The sequence below is a fragment of the Chrysochloris asiatica genome, unplaced genomic scaffold, assembly GCF_000296735.1.
Source record: "Chrysochloris asiatica unplaced genomic scaffold, ChrAsi1.0 scaffold00112, whole genome shotgun sequence".
In the NCBI taxonomy this organism is placed as follows: Eukaryota; Metazoa; Chordata; class Mammalia; order Afrosoricida; family Chrysochloridae; genus Chrysochloris; species Chrysochloris asiatica.
Window position 1 is genome coordinate 1,328,637 of NW_006408630.1, and position 16,388 is coordinate 1,345,024.

Sequence of the window (16,388 nt, forward strand, 5' to 3'; positions counted from 1 at the left end):
ACATATCAGGCAGTAGTCAAATCATCCTCTCATTTAACTGTCAAAGTAGCCCTATGAGGTAGGTCTTATTCTATTTATGATAAAATTGAGTCTTAAATAGGAACTTGCTCAAGGGCAAGCTACTACGTGGCAGAGTTAAAATTTAGACCTAGTCTGTCTGGTTCCATAGACAAGCTTTTATCCACTTGGTGACTCCTCCTGGACACCTGGAAATAATGAGAACTAGCAAACCTCTTCCATTTTTTCATACCAAAGAGCTTCCACACACTTCATCAGTAGGATAGCTGAGATCTGCATTTTTTATAGGGAAGCAGTAAAACCTGTAATGAAGTTAACAGCCTAAGATTTTTTAAAAGGAAAGTCAGAATAGAATTGCTAAATGAAATTGACACAGCATCTTTCGTACACACATGGTGGAGGTGATGTGCTGTGGAGTCATTTCCAACTTTTAACGACCCTGCAGAGGGTTTCCAAGGCTGTAGTCTTTAAGGGAAGGAGCTCTGGTAGCGAGTCGGGCTGCGAATCGCAAGGTCAGCAGTTTGAAACTACCAGCTGTTCCACGGGAGAAAGATGAGGCGTTCTGCTCCCATAAAGATTTACAGCCTCGGAAACCCTGTGCAGGGTCACTGTGAGTCGGAACTGACTCCATGGTACTTAACAACAACAAGTCTTTAAGGGAGCAGAAAGGCTTATCTTTCTCCTGCTTCCTACATACATAGGACTGCGTTTATTTGCCTCAAAATCATTGAGTAAAGAGGTAAAAAGCAAAACGATTATTCTAAAGTACTCAATGAAGTAAGAATTTCTTACCATTCAATAGAATATCCTATCTTAATTGATTAAACCCTTTCTCCTCATTAGATAATAGTTAATGGCTCTCATCAACTACAGGATGTAATATTAAGAAATGGGCAATAACAAAGCCTACATGTCATTTCTTATTCTGTATTTACTACATTTTCTTCATATTGATATTAATAGATACTGAAGAGCAACTTTGCACAAAAGCTAAACAGGTCATGCCTCTTTCTTAAGGAAACACCAAATAATACCTATCATCAAGAATACCAACCACTGAGCAAGATAAAAGCACAGATTTCCAGAACTCATCTTCAAGTAAGAAAGGACTCTTCACATAGGAATAGGATGGGTAGAAATGTGCTTATAACACATTTAAGTGTTATAAATGTGCTTATAACAGACATCAGTTACTACAGGGAACTTGAGAAAATAAGTTGAATAAATAAGGACAAGATGTACACAGACTTGATTTTTAAATACTGCAATGATGGGAGAAGAAAGACTTGTAGATGGAAAGTTGAAAGACGCAGGCAAAAGGAGATGATTGGGAAACAATGTCAAAAAAGATGTTGTGTCGTTAAGTGTTTCAAGCTCCAAAAAGTGACTGGTGAATTTGAACCACAGACCTTGTGGTTAGCAGTCCAGTGCTTATCCTACAATGCCATACTTGGACATATCAAAGAAGAAAGGAAAGTTGAAATATGGGCACATAGCCAATGAGGCAAATGAATGACTTCCAACTTTAGATTTCTTCAGCATTTTGATTATAAATCTCCAAACAGCCTTTTCTTTTCCTGGTGGTGGCTGTGTGCTATAGAGTCAGTTCCAACTCATAGCCACCCATAGGGTTTCCGATGCTATAAATCTTTACAGGAGCAGAAAGCCTCATCTTTCTCCCATAGAGCAATTAGAGGACTCAAACTGCTGACCTTGAGGTTAGCAGCCCAACATGTAACTCACTATGCTACCAGAGCTCCTTTTCCTTTTCCTGTTGTTGTTGCTAAATGCCATCAAGTTTGACTCATAGAAACCCTGTATAGGGTTTGCAAGGAGCTGCTGGGAAGTTTGAACCACTGACTTTGTGGTTCAAACTGACCTTGAGGTCGAATGCTTGTTCTATGGTGTCACATCAGTAGCTGTGGACTCAATTCTTACTCATGGATACCTAAGTGGTTTCAGAGTAGAACTACACTCCACAGGATTTTTAATGACTGATTTTTCAGAAATAGATCACCAGGCTTTTCTTCCGTGGTGCCTCTGGGTAGCTTTCAATCACCAACTTTTTTGGTTAGTAGTCATGCACTTAACTACTTTTGCCACTCATGAAGCCTTGACATTAATTCACACTCAATATATCAATAACTCAACACGGCAAGCATCTTCCCTCCAAAAAGCTCACCTCCTCCAGTTTGTCCTAGTCTTCTCACTGACATAGACTATAAACATGGTATCATCTATTACTTCTTCCACCGTTTCCCTCTTCACATCTTATTCAAGCAACATCAATTCTTGCTTTACAATGTCTCTTATAGCCATCCTTTCCATTACCCTTACCATCCCCCTGTTGTAGTTGTTGTGTTTTTTGAGTTGTTTCAACCCATAACAACCCCATAGGACAGAGTAGAACTGTGGTATAGAGATTTCTATGCTGAAATCTTTTCGGGAGCAGATAGCCAGGTCTTTTCTCCCATGATGCATCTGATGTGTTCAAACTGCTGACGTCTCAGTTACAAGTCAAGTACCACTGAGCCACCAGGACTTCTTACCTTTCCCCTTGCTGTTGTTGTTGTTTGCTGTAGAGTCTGTTCCAACACATAGCAACCCTGCAGAGGGTGTCTGAGAGCAACTGGTGGGTTTGAGCTTCTGACCTTGGGGTTAGCAGTCCAGAGCTTATCCTACAGCATCATACCTTTCCCCTACTTTCCCTCATACCTGAATAGGTATTATTACAAGAGTCTTGGCACTATTCTCTACCTGGTTTCCCTTCTTTTCTCTTTCTACTATTTTTATTAATCCCAAATATTACTAAAACCTTACTTTACATATGTAAGTATCTACTCAAAAACCTCTCATATTTCTCACCTATTTCTAGAATGAAGACCAGACTATTTTGATAAACACTGAAGATTCTTACTATCCCAATTCATATCACTACCAAAACATGGATTATTATGTAATCATACATAGATTTTTAATTAATCCATATTTGGTATCATATTCACATAATCTATTGGCATCTTCAAAGCACATTTTCTCTTTAAATAAAGATTTTCATTCAAGACATTTTAAAGAAATAACCTGGCATTTGTTAGAATGATCTAGCATAATTTCCCTAATAGACTATAAAGGTATAAATTGCTTCAACAGTTGATCACTTTTCATTTATAAATGAGGTGGTGAAAAACCCATTAGTAGAGTCAGGTGTTTAATTATTAATACAATTAATTTGTTGTCAGCATTCAGCCCTCAGAGAAAAGAAACTTACTGATCAAACTTTCATAACTTCATCTTAAGTAAATTGTCTTTTATAGTTTATCATGCCTAGAAGTGCATTATACAGTTTTATTTATTTGTTTTTTGTTTTTTTTAATGTACAGCTACAGACTTCTGGTTTGGAGGTGGGAGAAGCAGAGTCAGATAGGACAGGCTCCTTAAGGGAGGCACAGAAAATACAGAGACTGTGCATTCCCAGAGCAACTCCAGAGCTCTGGACCTAGTATAAGGTGCAGGGCATCAGTTACCCCCACCCACAGGTGGAACAATCACTTTAGAAAGGAAAATATTATGATTTTGGAATCAATCAGGATGTGGAACTCTCTTTGAGGCCACTCTGCCAGGGCTGAAATCAGAGGGCAGAGCCACAGCCAGACTGATACAGTGACACAGTGCTAAAAACCACACAGTGGCATTTGAAAAAAGAGGTATGGGTGATTCTACACATTTCTGTCTTCTTCTTCCCTATTGCACCCTCTGTGCCCAGCCTGGACACTTTCAGGCTGGTAGAAACACAGCCCCAAAAGAGTCCAGCATTGAGCCCACAGTTTTCCCATGGCACAGAGAGGAGGAGCCCCATTGGACCCATGGGCTGATCCTTTGACAGCTGTTTATGACATCTGACTCTGGGACCCAGCCTTAAAGTTGACTTGGGTGGTACCCTTTCATGCCTACCCAGCATGAAAAAGCAGGTCTGGCCATACAGGTAAACCATATGAACACTCTGTAAAACCCCAACATATAAGGCAAGAGCCAACACCAACTACTCACAAGGACACAAATATTTTGAGAATTACACTGTGAACACACAGATACCTAACTGACCTTCAGAGATAAAAAATAGTGGACAATTTTTTCCCATTAATTTCTCAATATCTATTTGCACACTTCCACAACGGTGGCTAGAGGAGGGGCCTGAGTGAGTGGACACCCTCACCCACTGCTGGAGGTTTCTACTCTGCATGCACACTGACCTGTGCAGCAAAGACTACTGGTCAGTCGGCTACGGTTTTATTTTCATTTTTGAGTGGTGGTTTTTCACTCTGCTTTTACATTGTTTTAGTTTTTGGTCCTTTAGATCACATTTTTTTCCCTGGGGATGAGTGGTTTCTCTCTACATTACCCAAGAAGAGACAGCAATTATGGCCATAGAACCAAGCTACAAGAATACCCCATAATATCCCACCATCAGGACAGGAGCCAATACCAGCTACTAGGTATTACATGTGAAAAGGGAATCCTATCTCCAGATCACATCCACCAGGAAACACTCAGTAAGCTTAACAACCCAGCAACATACATTCATTTAATCACTGAAAATGCACCTAACTATTGAAAATGTCCAAGAAAAAGCAACAAAAGAACTCAGCACATGTCCAAAAACAGAAAAGAGTAACTGAGACAAATGAGCTAAAGGAAGACATACACTTTCCACAAGAAGAAGAGCAGGTTTTGATCTGCCTGAGAAGGAATTCAGAAGAATGATACGGAGACAAATTCAAATGCTTTGCAGAGGAGTGGAGGAAAATAAGGAAGAAGTCACGAAAGTGCTACAGGAGCAATCAAATAAGATAGCTACAGGAGCTCTGGTAGCGTAGTGGTTACGAATCGGGCTGTGAACCTTAAGGTCAGCGGTTCGAAACTACCAGCAACTCCACGGGAGAAAGATGAGGCTTTCTACTCCCGTAAAGAATTACACCCTTGGAAACCCTGTACAGGGTCGCTATGGGTCGGAACCGACTCAACGGCACTTAACAACAACAACAACAACAACATAGCATTGGAAACAATTCAAAACCTGCAAAAAGAGGTCCAGATGATTAATAATAAAATATCAGAAATGGACAATACACTGAAAGGGAAAAGGAGTAGAACTGAAAATATTTAAACCAGAACTAGTGAAATGGAAGACAAATCTCTCAATACTGCTAAGACAGAAGAGAAAACAGAAAAACAAAAGGATTAAAAATCTGAAGAGAGTCTAAGATTAATGCTGGATAACATGAAGAGGAATAACTTAAGAATTATTGGCATTCCAGAGCAGGAAGAATCACAGAAGTACACAGAGGAGATAATTTAAGGGTTACTGGAAAAAATTTTCCCTAACATCTTGAAGGATGAGAAGATAAACATTCAAGAAGCTGAATGTACCCCAGGAAGGGTAGAACCTCAAAAGAAAACCACCAAGACATATCATAATCAAGCTCTCCAAAATCAAAGACAAGGAAAGAATCCTAAAAGTAGCTAGGAAAAAGAGAAGTGTTACTTACAAAGGCAAGCAAATCAGATAAAGCTCTGACTTCTCAGCAGAAACCATGCAGGCAAGAAGGGAATAGGGCGACATATATAAAACGCTAAAAGAGAAAAAAAACTGCCAACCAAGAATTGTCTATCCAGAAAAACTGTCAATCAAATACGATGGTGCAATCAAAACATTTCAAGATAAACAGAAGTTAAGAGATTTTGTCAAAGCCAATCCAGCACTTCAAAACATCATTAGGGAGTTCTTTGGACTGAAAACCAAAAAGAACAGACAACAACTAGAGATTGACAGACATGGCAACACTACCCAGAACTCAGACAACAGATAGCGAGGCCAGAACAGAACAAAATTAAGACAACAAATTCAAAGGAGCAGGGAGGTCAACCAAAGATCAAAATAATAACAATTTCAAAGAAGAGAAAAGTACAGAAGTCCAGGTGATGAGGAGGTCAGGTAGATTGCAGGATACAATCAACTACCTTAAATGGAGGAAACAGTTAATAGACTATAGGGTAACCCCAAAGAAAGTTAATACTTCACAACTTACCATGAAAATGAAGATCCAAGCAGGACAAGAAAACATTAAAACTAAGAAGAAACTGACAAGAAATAGCACAAAAAACACGAACTCAGCACAAGAAAGCATGCAGAACAAAGGAACAAACAGCACCACAAAAAAATTAACATAATGACAGCAATTAATTCATACCTATCGATAATTACACTCAATGTCAATGGATTAAATGCACCAGTAAAGAGACAGAGAGTGGCAGAATGGATAAGAAAGCATAACCCTTCAATACAATGCCTGGAAGAAACACACAAAGACAAAACCAGACTAAAAGTTAAAGGATGGAAAAAAATATACCAAGACCATACTTATTCAACCTGTATGCCTAGCAAATAATCAGAGAAGCTGGTTTATATCAAGAAAAATATGGCATCAGGATTGGAGGAAGACTCATTAACAACCTGCAATATACAGATGATACAACCTTGTTTGCTGAAAGTGAAGAGGACTTGAAATATTTCTGATGAGTATCAAAGAGCACAGCCTTCGGTATGGATTGCATCTCAATGTAAAGAAAACAAAAAATCCTCACCACTGGAGCAATAAGCAACATTCTTATCAATGGAGAACAGATTGAAGTTGTCAAGGACTTCATTCTTCTTGGATCAACTATCAACACTCATGGAAGCAGCAGTCAAGAAATCAGACTGCGTATTGCATTAGGAAAATCTGCTACACAAGTCCTTTTTAAAGTGTTGAAGAATAAAGAAGTCAGTCAGCTTGAAGACTACGGTGTGTCTGACCCAAGCCATGGTATTTTCAATAACCTTATATGCATGCAAAAGTTGGACAGTGACTAGAAAGACCATAGAAGAATTGATGCTTTTGAGTTATGGTTTTGGAGGAGAATATTGAAAGTGCCATGGGCTGCCAAAAGAACCAATAGATCTGTGTTGGAAGAAGTGCAGCCAGAGTGCTCCTAGGAGGTCAAGATGGTCAAACTTTTTCTCTCATACTTTGGACATATTTTCATGAGGGACCAGTCACTGAAGAAGAATATCATGTTTGGTAAGGTGGAGGGTCAGAGAAAAAGAGGAAGCCCCCCAGTAAGATGGATTGGCAAAGTTGCAGCATCAATGGGCTCCAGTGTGGCAACAATTGTGAGGTTGGCCCAGGATCTGTCAGTGTTTTGTTCTGCTGTGCATAGGGTCGCTGTGAGTCGGTACCAACTCGATGGCACCTAATAACAACAACAGCAAACTACAATAAAAAACAAACAGGAGTGGCAATGCTAATCTCTGATAAAGTATCTTTAAGACAAACACCAGCATAAGAGACAAAGAAGGACACTATCTCACAATTAAATGGTCAATTGAGCAAGATGACATAACCATATTAAATATCTACACTCCCAGTGAAAGAGCACCAAAATATATAAAGCAAACCTTACTAGAATTGAAGAAAGAAACAGAAAAATTTACAATTATAGTGGGAGATTTTAATATGCCACTTTCGAAAAGAGAACAAGCAGAAAGAAACTCGACAACGTTACAGAGGAACCAAACAGCACAATCCACCAAACTGACCTCATAGATGTGTACCGAGCATTCAATCCAACAACAGCATAATACACATTCTTTTCCAGTGCACATAGAACATTCTCCAAAATTGACCATGTGTTAGGACACAAAACAAGCCTCTGTAAATTTACAAATATCAAAATACTACAAAGCATCTTTTCAGACCACAATGCTATAAAACTAGAATTCAACAATAACAAGACGGAGAAAATAAAGTCGAATACATGGAAAATGAATAACACCCTGCTGGAAAGTGACTGGGTAATAGAAGAAATTAAACGTGATTCAGAAAGTTCCTAGAAGCAAACAAGAATGAAAACACAACATACCAAAATCTTTGGGACACAGCGAAAGCGGTGTTAAATGTAAAACTTCAGTGGAATGTACCCATGATAGGTCGCAAATCAAAATATATACATCATAACAGAGGACCACTCTGGAAGGTCTGTGGCTAGTTGAATCTGGATCCCTCAATAAAGAAACGTAATTCTTACATACTTACTACTTACTGCTACATGCTGAGTTTGCTGAATGCTGTCGAGTCGGTTCCAACTCATAGTGACCTTGTGTTGGATTTCTGAGGCGAAGCTGGTGGGTTTGAGCTGTTAACCTTGTGGTTAACAGTCCACTGCTTATTCTACCTATAGCACCACACCAGAACTATACTACATAGTATAGGTTATCTCCAATCCTTACAACAATGTTGCATTAAAATGAGGGGAAATTTTGAATTATTTCATTTTATGAATGACGAATTGTGGCCTAGAAAAGTTAGCATAGATAGTAAATGCTGGAATCAGAATTGGAATCAATATTTTCTGACTCTAAATTCAGTGCTCGCTTATTCCACACTGCGTCAGTTAAAGATTCCAAAGAATGTTGTTGTTGTTGTTAAGTGCCATGGAGTTGGTTCCAACTCATAGCGACCCTGCACAGGGTTTCCAAGGCTGTAAATCTTTACGGGAGCAGAACGCCTCATCTTTCTCCTGCGGAACCGCTGGTAGTTTCGAACTGCTGACCTTGAGGTTCACAGCCCGATTCGTAACCACTACGCTACCAGAGCTACTAAACAGAAGGAAAGCCACTCTGTGGAAAGAAACAGGCCCTGCATGACTGAGAGGGGGTCAAGTGCAGTCTGGTGGTTAATGCCCTTGAGGTGAAGTCCTGAGGACTCATGCACCTGCCATGCAGGCATTGCCTGATCCCACTAAGGACCTTCAAGGCACTGTGATTTCCCCGCAAGGAATCATTTCATAAAGTCGTGCAAAAATCCCCTAAGACAAGTGGGATTCTGTAAGCTCCTAAGAAGAGATGTTACAAGTTTTCAGAGTAAGGACAACATATTTCAATTTTCATTGTCAAAAAGATAGCCATCTAACTAAAATCTCATATACCATTTAAACACTTTTCAATGCAAGAGAGTCTTTATTTGAAATGTCATTTTAAATTAATCCTCAACATTCTCTGGAACAGGCTAAATATTGTCTTCATCATTTCCAGAAGTCTTAATTACTAACAATACTATAGGGCATGCATTAAGCACTTAACATGAATCAAATTTATCCTAATCATACATTGTCTAAGTGTACAGTCATTACTCACACAGCAACTCTGTTGAGTTGACATTATTATGGTTATCCATATTGGAGCTTTAAGGTAAGCACTGGACTGATAACCATAAGATCAGCATCTCAAACCCACCAGCCATTCCTTGGAAACTCTATGCAGGATCGCTGTAAGTCAGAACTTGATGGAACTTAATGATAGCAACATATCTTACAGAGATGAACACTGAGGCGCAGTGCTTGAAGTCACACAGCTACTCAAAACTCAGATGAAGAAGGCACACAAACTAGCAATCAAGTGCTGTCTCCCAGTTTGGAACCTCAAAAAATGCTTTTCATCCACCCGATAGATATTGGACATGACCTTACCTTTTAAAACCCATGCAATTTTCAACCATGCAAGCAGTAAATACACACAGAGACATACACCAAATGCACAACACGTTCACAGAAAGGAGGAGTTAACAAAAATAGGAGCATTATGAAAAGGAACTAGTTGGTGAAGGTACCAAAAGAAGAAAAAACAGTATAAATGCATTCAGTTTGATCAATGTTAGATTTGAAGTAGCAAAAATACCCAGATACAAATAGTTATTCCGCAGCTTATGAGGGAGGTTAACCCTGAAGATGTGAAAATAAATAGATTAAAAAGCTTTAGTTCTAGGAAGAACAGAAAGGAAAGAAGTGCAAGGAAGTCAGAGCCTTCAAAAATGCTTCCACCACACTGAGTGGGGTGGCACAAAAAGAAAGAAGGAATTAGTGAGAAAGAGACAGGAAAAGGACATAGTAACACAAAAGACAATGAGTTAAACAGAGAGGAAATTCAAGAGGGAGGAAGTGGGCAAGGGCACAAAATGCTTTAGAGAAAATGAGGGAGGTCAAGACTAAGAAACATTCATGGGATTTGGCAATAAAAGGGCATTGATACCCTTTGAAAGACAGAATTTAGGCCAGTGGTAGTACCATTACAGAGGGGATAAAAGTGGTCAGCAAGTAAAGGCGGGGGCATAAAATTCTCAAGTTCTAACAGTGAAGGGAAGAGGATAGTAAACATCAGACTACACTGTTAGCTTGGAGACCTTACCTTCTTGCTCACTGCTACATCTTCCTCAATGCCGCACCTCGAGCAGTTCTTGGAATATAATACCTACTGCCATCAAGTTTGGACTTCTCGTGTAGTACTACAAGATCAGCACTGAACTTCAAACCACAAGGTCAGCAGTTCAAACCCACCAGCTGCCCCTTGGAAACCCTATACAGGGTTGCTATGAGTCAGAACTGACTTAATGGCACTTAACAGTAACAGCAACTCCATAGAGTCTATTTCAACTCATAGCAATCCTATATAGTTTCCAAGGCTGTAAACCTTTAAAGGAGCAGAAAGCCTCATCTTTGTACTGCAGAGTTGTTGGTGGGCTTGAATCTTGTGGTTAGCAGTCCAGTGCTTATCCAACAGTATCACCAGAACTTTGTCTGGCATATAATGTTGTTGTTGTTGAATGTCACCCAGTTGGTTCCGACTTATAACGACCCGGCATAGAGTTTCCAAGGAGCAGCTAGTGAGTTTGAACTGTGGACCTGACATGTAATAGGTGTTCAAAAAATAATTGCTTATTGAATATTGTTTATTCCATAAATAATCAAAGGATAATCTTATTGTTGTGATATGTATGTGATTTGAGCATGAAGACTGGGTTCTTTTAAGATCTGGCTATACAATAAGGCCTTCAAGTACAGCTCACACCACTGTACACAGAGTGGAATGGAAGGTGGACGTCTTGCCTGGATGAGTGAGACTTTTTGACAGTGATCTGTTGGCAAAGAGAATCATTCAGCCCAGATGCAAGAACTGAGGAAAGAAAGCTTCATTGTCTGCAAAGTGGAAATCTTTCCCTGTCTTGTCCCTGAAATTGTCCACAAATACTGACTGAAATGAGCTCCTAAAGGACAAGGTGTTAGATGGGTCTCTCAACATGGACCAGGCCATGAGAAGGAATTAAGAACTCTAAGCAAGAGCCTGAAAATTTTGGAATCAGAGGTTACCTATCTCAGGCTGTGAATGACTCATTTACTCTATGTTAGATCCCTTTGTGCTGCCCCACATTTAATGTCTTTAGAAAATTCCAGTCTGGGCAGAAGAATATAAAAGGGTCAGCCAGCATTGGGGGGGTGGGAGTGAGGGATGGCCAGTAGTGTGGCGGCAGCAGGAATAACAATAACAGAAGAATCCCAAGGATTAGTGATGTCAAGCAACTTGCAGTCTTCCTCTACCAAGCTACTTTGAAGGCTTCAAGGTTATGTTTTGTTTAGTTTCGTAAAGTTTTATTGTGAATTACGTGATAGTTTACATGGGAGAATATTAGCTTTACATTCCTCCTATCATATATCGTTTCATTGCCATGATTACAGTGCCCTCAATGCATCATCAAACAACCAAAGGGTATACCCCGCAAGCCTGCCCCTCAACCATCAGCACACAGCCCCTCTCCCTCTCTGGGTCTCACTCCATCTCTCCACATCATCGTCTCTGCCTCCATCCCTGGCGTCACTGCTTCTCTGGGTAGGGTCCCGACCTCTGCTCTTCTCCCGTGATGGTACTAGGGACCTCCGCTCCTGAACTGCAAAGTCAACCAACCAGTCCCCTCCTTTTGCTACAAAATAGCTATAAGATTTCGTTTTTATTGGATATGGTATTCCCTTACAGGGAATATGCAAAGAACCTTTTTTTCCATTCTGTTTGATAAAGGAGACTTGCATAGATACAAAGTTTTAAAGGGGGAAACTACTATAGGCAAAAGAGGAAGGTAAAAAGAAATAATTATGAAGACCTGATATAAGGTAATTAAACAAACCCTAGAACAGTGATGCTACCACCCGTCTGTCAGTTTGTCGTACTGTGGGGCTTGTGAGTTGCTGTGATTCTGGAAGCTATGCCATGGGTATTTTATATACCAGCAGGGTTACCCATGGTGAACAGGTTTCAGATGAGCTTCCTGATGAAGACAGTCTAGGAAGAAGGAGAGACAAACTACTACATTGACAAAGAACATACAGAGGTTCAAGCCGGATTCAGAAGAGTACATGGAATTAGGAATATCATTGCTGACGTCAGATAGATCTTGACCGGAAGCAGAGAATATCAAAAAGATGTTTACCTGTGCTTCATTGACTATGCAAAGGCTTTCGATTGTGTGGATCATGACAAGCTATGGACAACATTGCGAAGTAGGAGTATTCCAGAACACTTAATTGTGCTCATGAGGAACCTGTACATAGACAAAGAGGCAGAACAGAACATGGGAACACTGAATGGTTTAAGATTAAGAAAGGTGTGCAAAAGGGTTGTATTCTTTCACCATACTTTTTCAACCTGTATGCTGAGAAAATCATCCGAGAAGCTGAGTTCTATGAAGAAAAACATGGCATCAGGATTGGAGGAAGACTCATAAATAACCTGCAATATGCAGATGATACAACCTTGCTTACTGAAAGTGAAGAGAACTTAAAATACTTACTGATAAAGATCAAAGATCAAAACCTTCAGTATGGATTGAATTTCAATGTAAAGAAGATGAAAATCCTCACCACTGGACCAATAAACAACATTCTTATCAGTGGAGAAAAGATCGAAGTTGTCAAAGACTTCATTTTTCTTAGATCAACCATCAATACTCATGGAAGCAGCAGTCAAGAAATCAAATGACATATTGCATTAGGCATATCTGCTGCACAAGACCTTTTTAAAGTGTAGAAGAGCAAAGATGTCAGCTTGAAGACTAAGGTATGCCTGACCCAAGCCATGATATTTTCAATAACCTCATATGCATTCGAAAGTTGGACAGTGAATAAGGAAGACCGTAGAAGAATTGATGCTTTTGAATTATGGTGTTGGAGGAGAATATTGAAAGTGCCATGGGCTGCCAAAGGAACCAACAGATCTGTGTTGGAAGAAGTGCAGCCAGAGTGCTCCCTGGAGGCCAGGGATGGCCAGACTTCGTCTCTCATACTTGGGACATATTGTTAGTAAGGACCAGTCACTAGAGAGGGATATCATGTTTGGTAAGGTGAACGGTCAGAGAAATAGAGGAAGAAACCCAGTGAGATGGACTCAATCATGGCAACAATTGTGGGGTTATCCCAGAACCAAGCAGTGTTTCGTTCTGTTGTGCATAGGGTCGCTATGAGTCGGTACTGACTTGATGGCACCTAACAACAACAACAGAACAGAGATGGGGAACATCTGGTCCACAGGCCATATGCTGTTGTTGTTAAATGTTGTCAAGTCAGTTCCGACCCATAGCGACTCTGTATAGGGTTTCCAAGGAGCAGCTGGTGAGCTTGAACCGCTGACCTTGCAGTTCAAACAGCTTTGCAGTCTGGCACATTTACCCACAGTGCCTCACCAGGACTCCATATTGTTGTTGTTATGAGCTGTGGAATCGTTTCTGACTTATAGCGACCCTGTACAGGGTTTCCGAGGCTGTATATCTTTACAGGAACAGAAAGCCTCATCTTTCTCCTGCAGAACAGGTGGTAGGACTCCATATAAGGCCCATGAAATCATTTGGTCTAGCCCTCCAATGCAATCGTAGTTCCAGCCATCACTTTGTTGTCGTTGTTGTTGTTAAGTGCCGTCAAGTCGGTTCCAACCCATAGCTACCCTGTGTAGGATTTCTGAGGAGCAGCTGGTGAGCTTGAACTGTGGAACTTGCAGTTCAAACAGCTTTGCAGTCTGACACATTAACCCACAGTGCCACACCAGTTAACTAAATGTTTGATCAAATATAGCAGGCTATTTTTTAAGTTGATAATGCTTTATGTCTTGAGAATGATGTTGTAAATTTTGGCAGAGAAAAGGTTCCCCACACCTGCCCTAAAAAAATGATGAGGCCGTGAGATTCAAAGGCTAAGTTGGGTTTTGAAAAGTGGTATCAAAAAAGTTTGAGAATACAGAGGTAGTCAGGAAACAAAAGATGCTTCAGTAAAGCTGTCTTGGAAGTTAGAGGACAGGCATCAGTTAGTGGGCTTACAGAACACAAACAAAGTTCATAATAAATAAGAAGTCTCCTGCAATCTTAAAAGGCTAGATAGAAGAAAATTCCAGAAATTCTAGTCAGCATGATTTAGAACTATCTGCAGCAACACTTGCCAATCTGTTAAAAAAAAAAAAAAAAAAAAAACAGAAAACTTGCGGTTATTAGAAGTGGAGCCATACATTTGAGCCAAGTTCAGTTCACCATAATGGATCTACCAAAACCAGTCGTAATAATGGGATAAATTCACAACCCGTGGCAGAATCACCTCACAATTTTAGAAAAAGTTCCAAAGATATGTCTTAATCAATAGAATCACTATTAGTCCACTTTGTTATTTTTCTTGAAGAGAGGGAAGTTGTATTATTGCATATCAGGATCCTTGGGGGTCTTCCAAATAGATAGAAGAGATTTTAGAAATCATCCAGTGCAACTTCGCATCTATAATGACTGTTGCTTTAGAAATCCATAACAGTGGGACCAATGCACATGGGACACCCATGCACTCCTACATTTCCCAGACTCCTTTTCAGTACACCTGGTGTGGCGCTGTGGGTTAATGCACCAGACTGCAAAGCCATTTGAACTGCAAGGTTGGTGATTAAAGCTTACCAGCTGCTCCTTGACAACCCTATACAGGGTTGCTATGGGTCAGAACCAACTCAACGGCACTTCACAACAACAACATGTGCTGGTGTGGTTCTGTAGGTTAAGCACTGGACTGCAAGGTCACTTTGAACCACATGGTGGGCGATTCAACTCACCAGTCTTTCCTCAGAAACCTTATACAGGGTCCCTATGGATTAGAACTGACTCAACGGCACTTAACAACAAGAATACATGGCTGAGCTCTGGCCAATGGAATGTTGGTGGAAGTGATGAAAGTTACTTCAAGGCCTGGATCTATTTGGCTTGACAAAGATCAGCCCCTCTGCATCAAACTGAACTTTGCTTGAAAGATTGCTAAGTACCGTGGAGTCGATTCCAACTCATAGGAGGCTGTAAATCTTTACTGGAGTAAAAAGCCTCATCTTTCTCCTGCCGAATGGCTGGTAGTTTCAAACTGTTGATCTTGAGGCTAGCAGCCTGATTCGTAACCACTACACTACCAGAGCTCCTTGAAAGATAAACACATTTAATCACTAATACTTGCAGATTTGTCTATTGGAGTAATTGTTGTTGTTAAGTGTCGTTGAGTCGATTCCAATTTCCAAGCCTCCTTTCAATAACCTATCAACTCAAATCATTGCCAATCACACTAGAGAAAGTTATACAGATTATAATTATATAAATATATATATATAATAAATATATATATACATACTCTGGTAGCGTAGTGGTTACAAATCGGGCTGCTAACCTGAAGGTCAGCAGTTTGAAACTACCAGCGGCTCCACGGGAGAAAGATTAGGCATTCTGCTCCTGTAAAGATTTACAGTCTCGGAAACCCTATGCAGGGTCACTATGAGTTGGAACCAACTCCATGGTACTTAACAACAACAACAATGGTTGTGGTTATTTACCATGCAGTCATTTCTGACTCACAGCAACCCTGTGAATGGTTGGTTGGTTTGAACCACAGTCCTTGTGGTTAGCAATCCAGTGCTTATCCTACAGTGCCACACCAAGACTCATATATATATATATGTTTTTGTTGTTGATAGGTGCTGTCAAGTGGGTTCCGACTCATAGTGACCCTGTAAAATTTTTTCTGAGGAGCAGCTGGTGAGCTTGAACCTCCAACCTTGTGGTTCAAACCAACTTTGAAGTACAGCACATTAAACCACAGCGCCACACCAGGACTCTGTTTTGTTAAGTGCCATCGAGTTGGTTCTGACTCAGTGGCACTGTATAGGGTTTACAAGGAGCAGTTGGTGGGTTTGAACTATTAACCTGTGGTTCGCAGACCAGTGCTGATCCTACAGCACCATACCAGGAAGCTATATATATATATACAAAAGGTGACGGTGATGGTTGTATGCCATGGAGTTGGTTACCACTTATAGCGACCCTGTACAGGGTTTCTGAGGCTATAAATCTTTATGGGAGCAGAAAGTCTCATCTTTCTCTGGCAGAACCACTGGTAGTTTCAAACTGCTGACCTTAAGGTTAGCAGCCTAACTCATAAGCACTATGCTACCA

At 40.3% G+C, this 16,388-nt stretch overlaps 1 protein-coding gene across 1 annotated transcript in view; it reads right to left on the reverse strand.

Moving 5' to 3' along the window:
* Positions 1-6,353: 6,353 nt before the first annotated feature.
* The window catches only part of LOC102834324 (protocadherin-16-like), a 14,883-nt gene continuing 4,848 nt past the window's right edge, over positions 6,354-16,388 (reverse strand). Inside the window, exon 2 of the mRNA XM_006867931.1 lies at positions 6,354-6,365. Within this exon, the coding sequence (XP_006867993.1) occupies positions 6,354-6,365 (12 nt within the window). The remainder of the gene's footprint in view (positions 6,366-16,388) is intronic.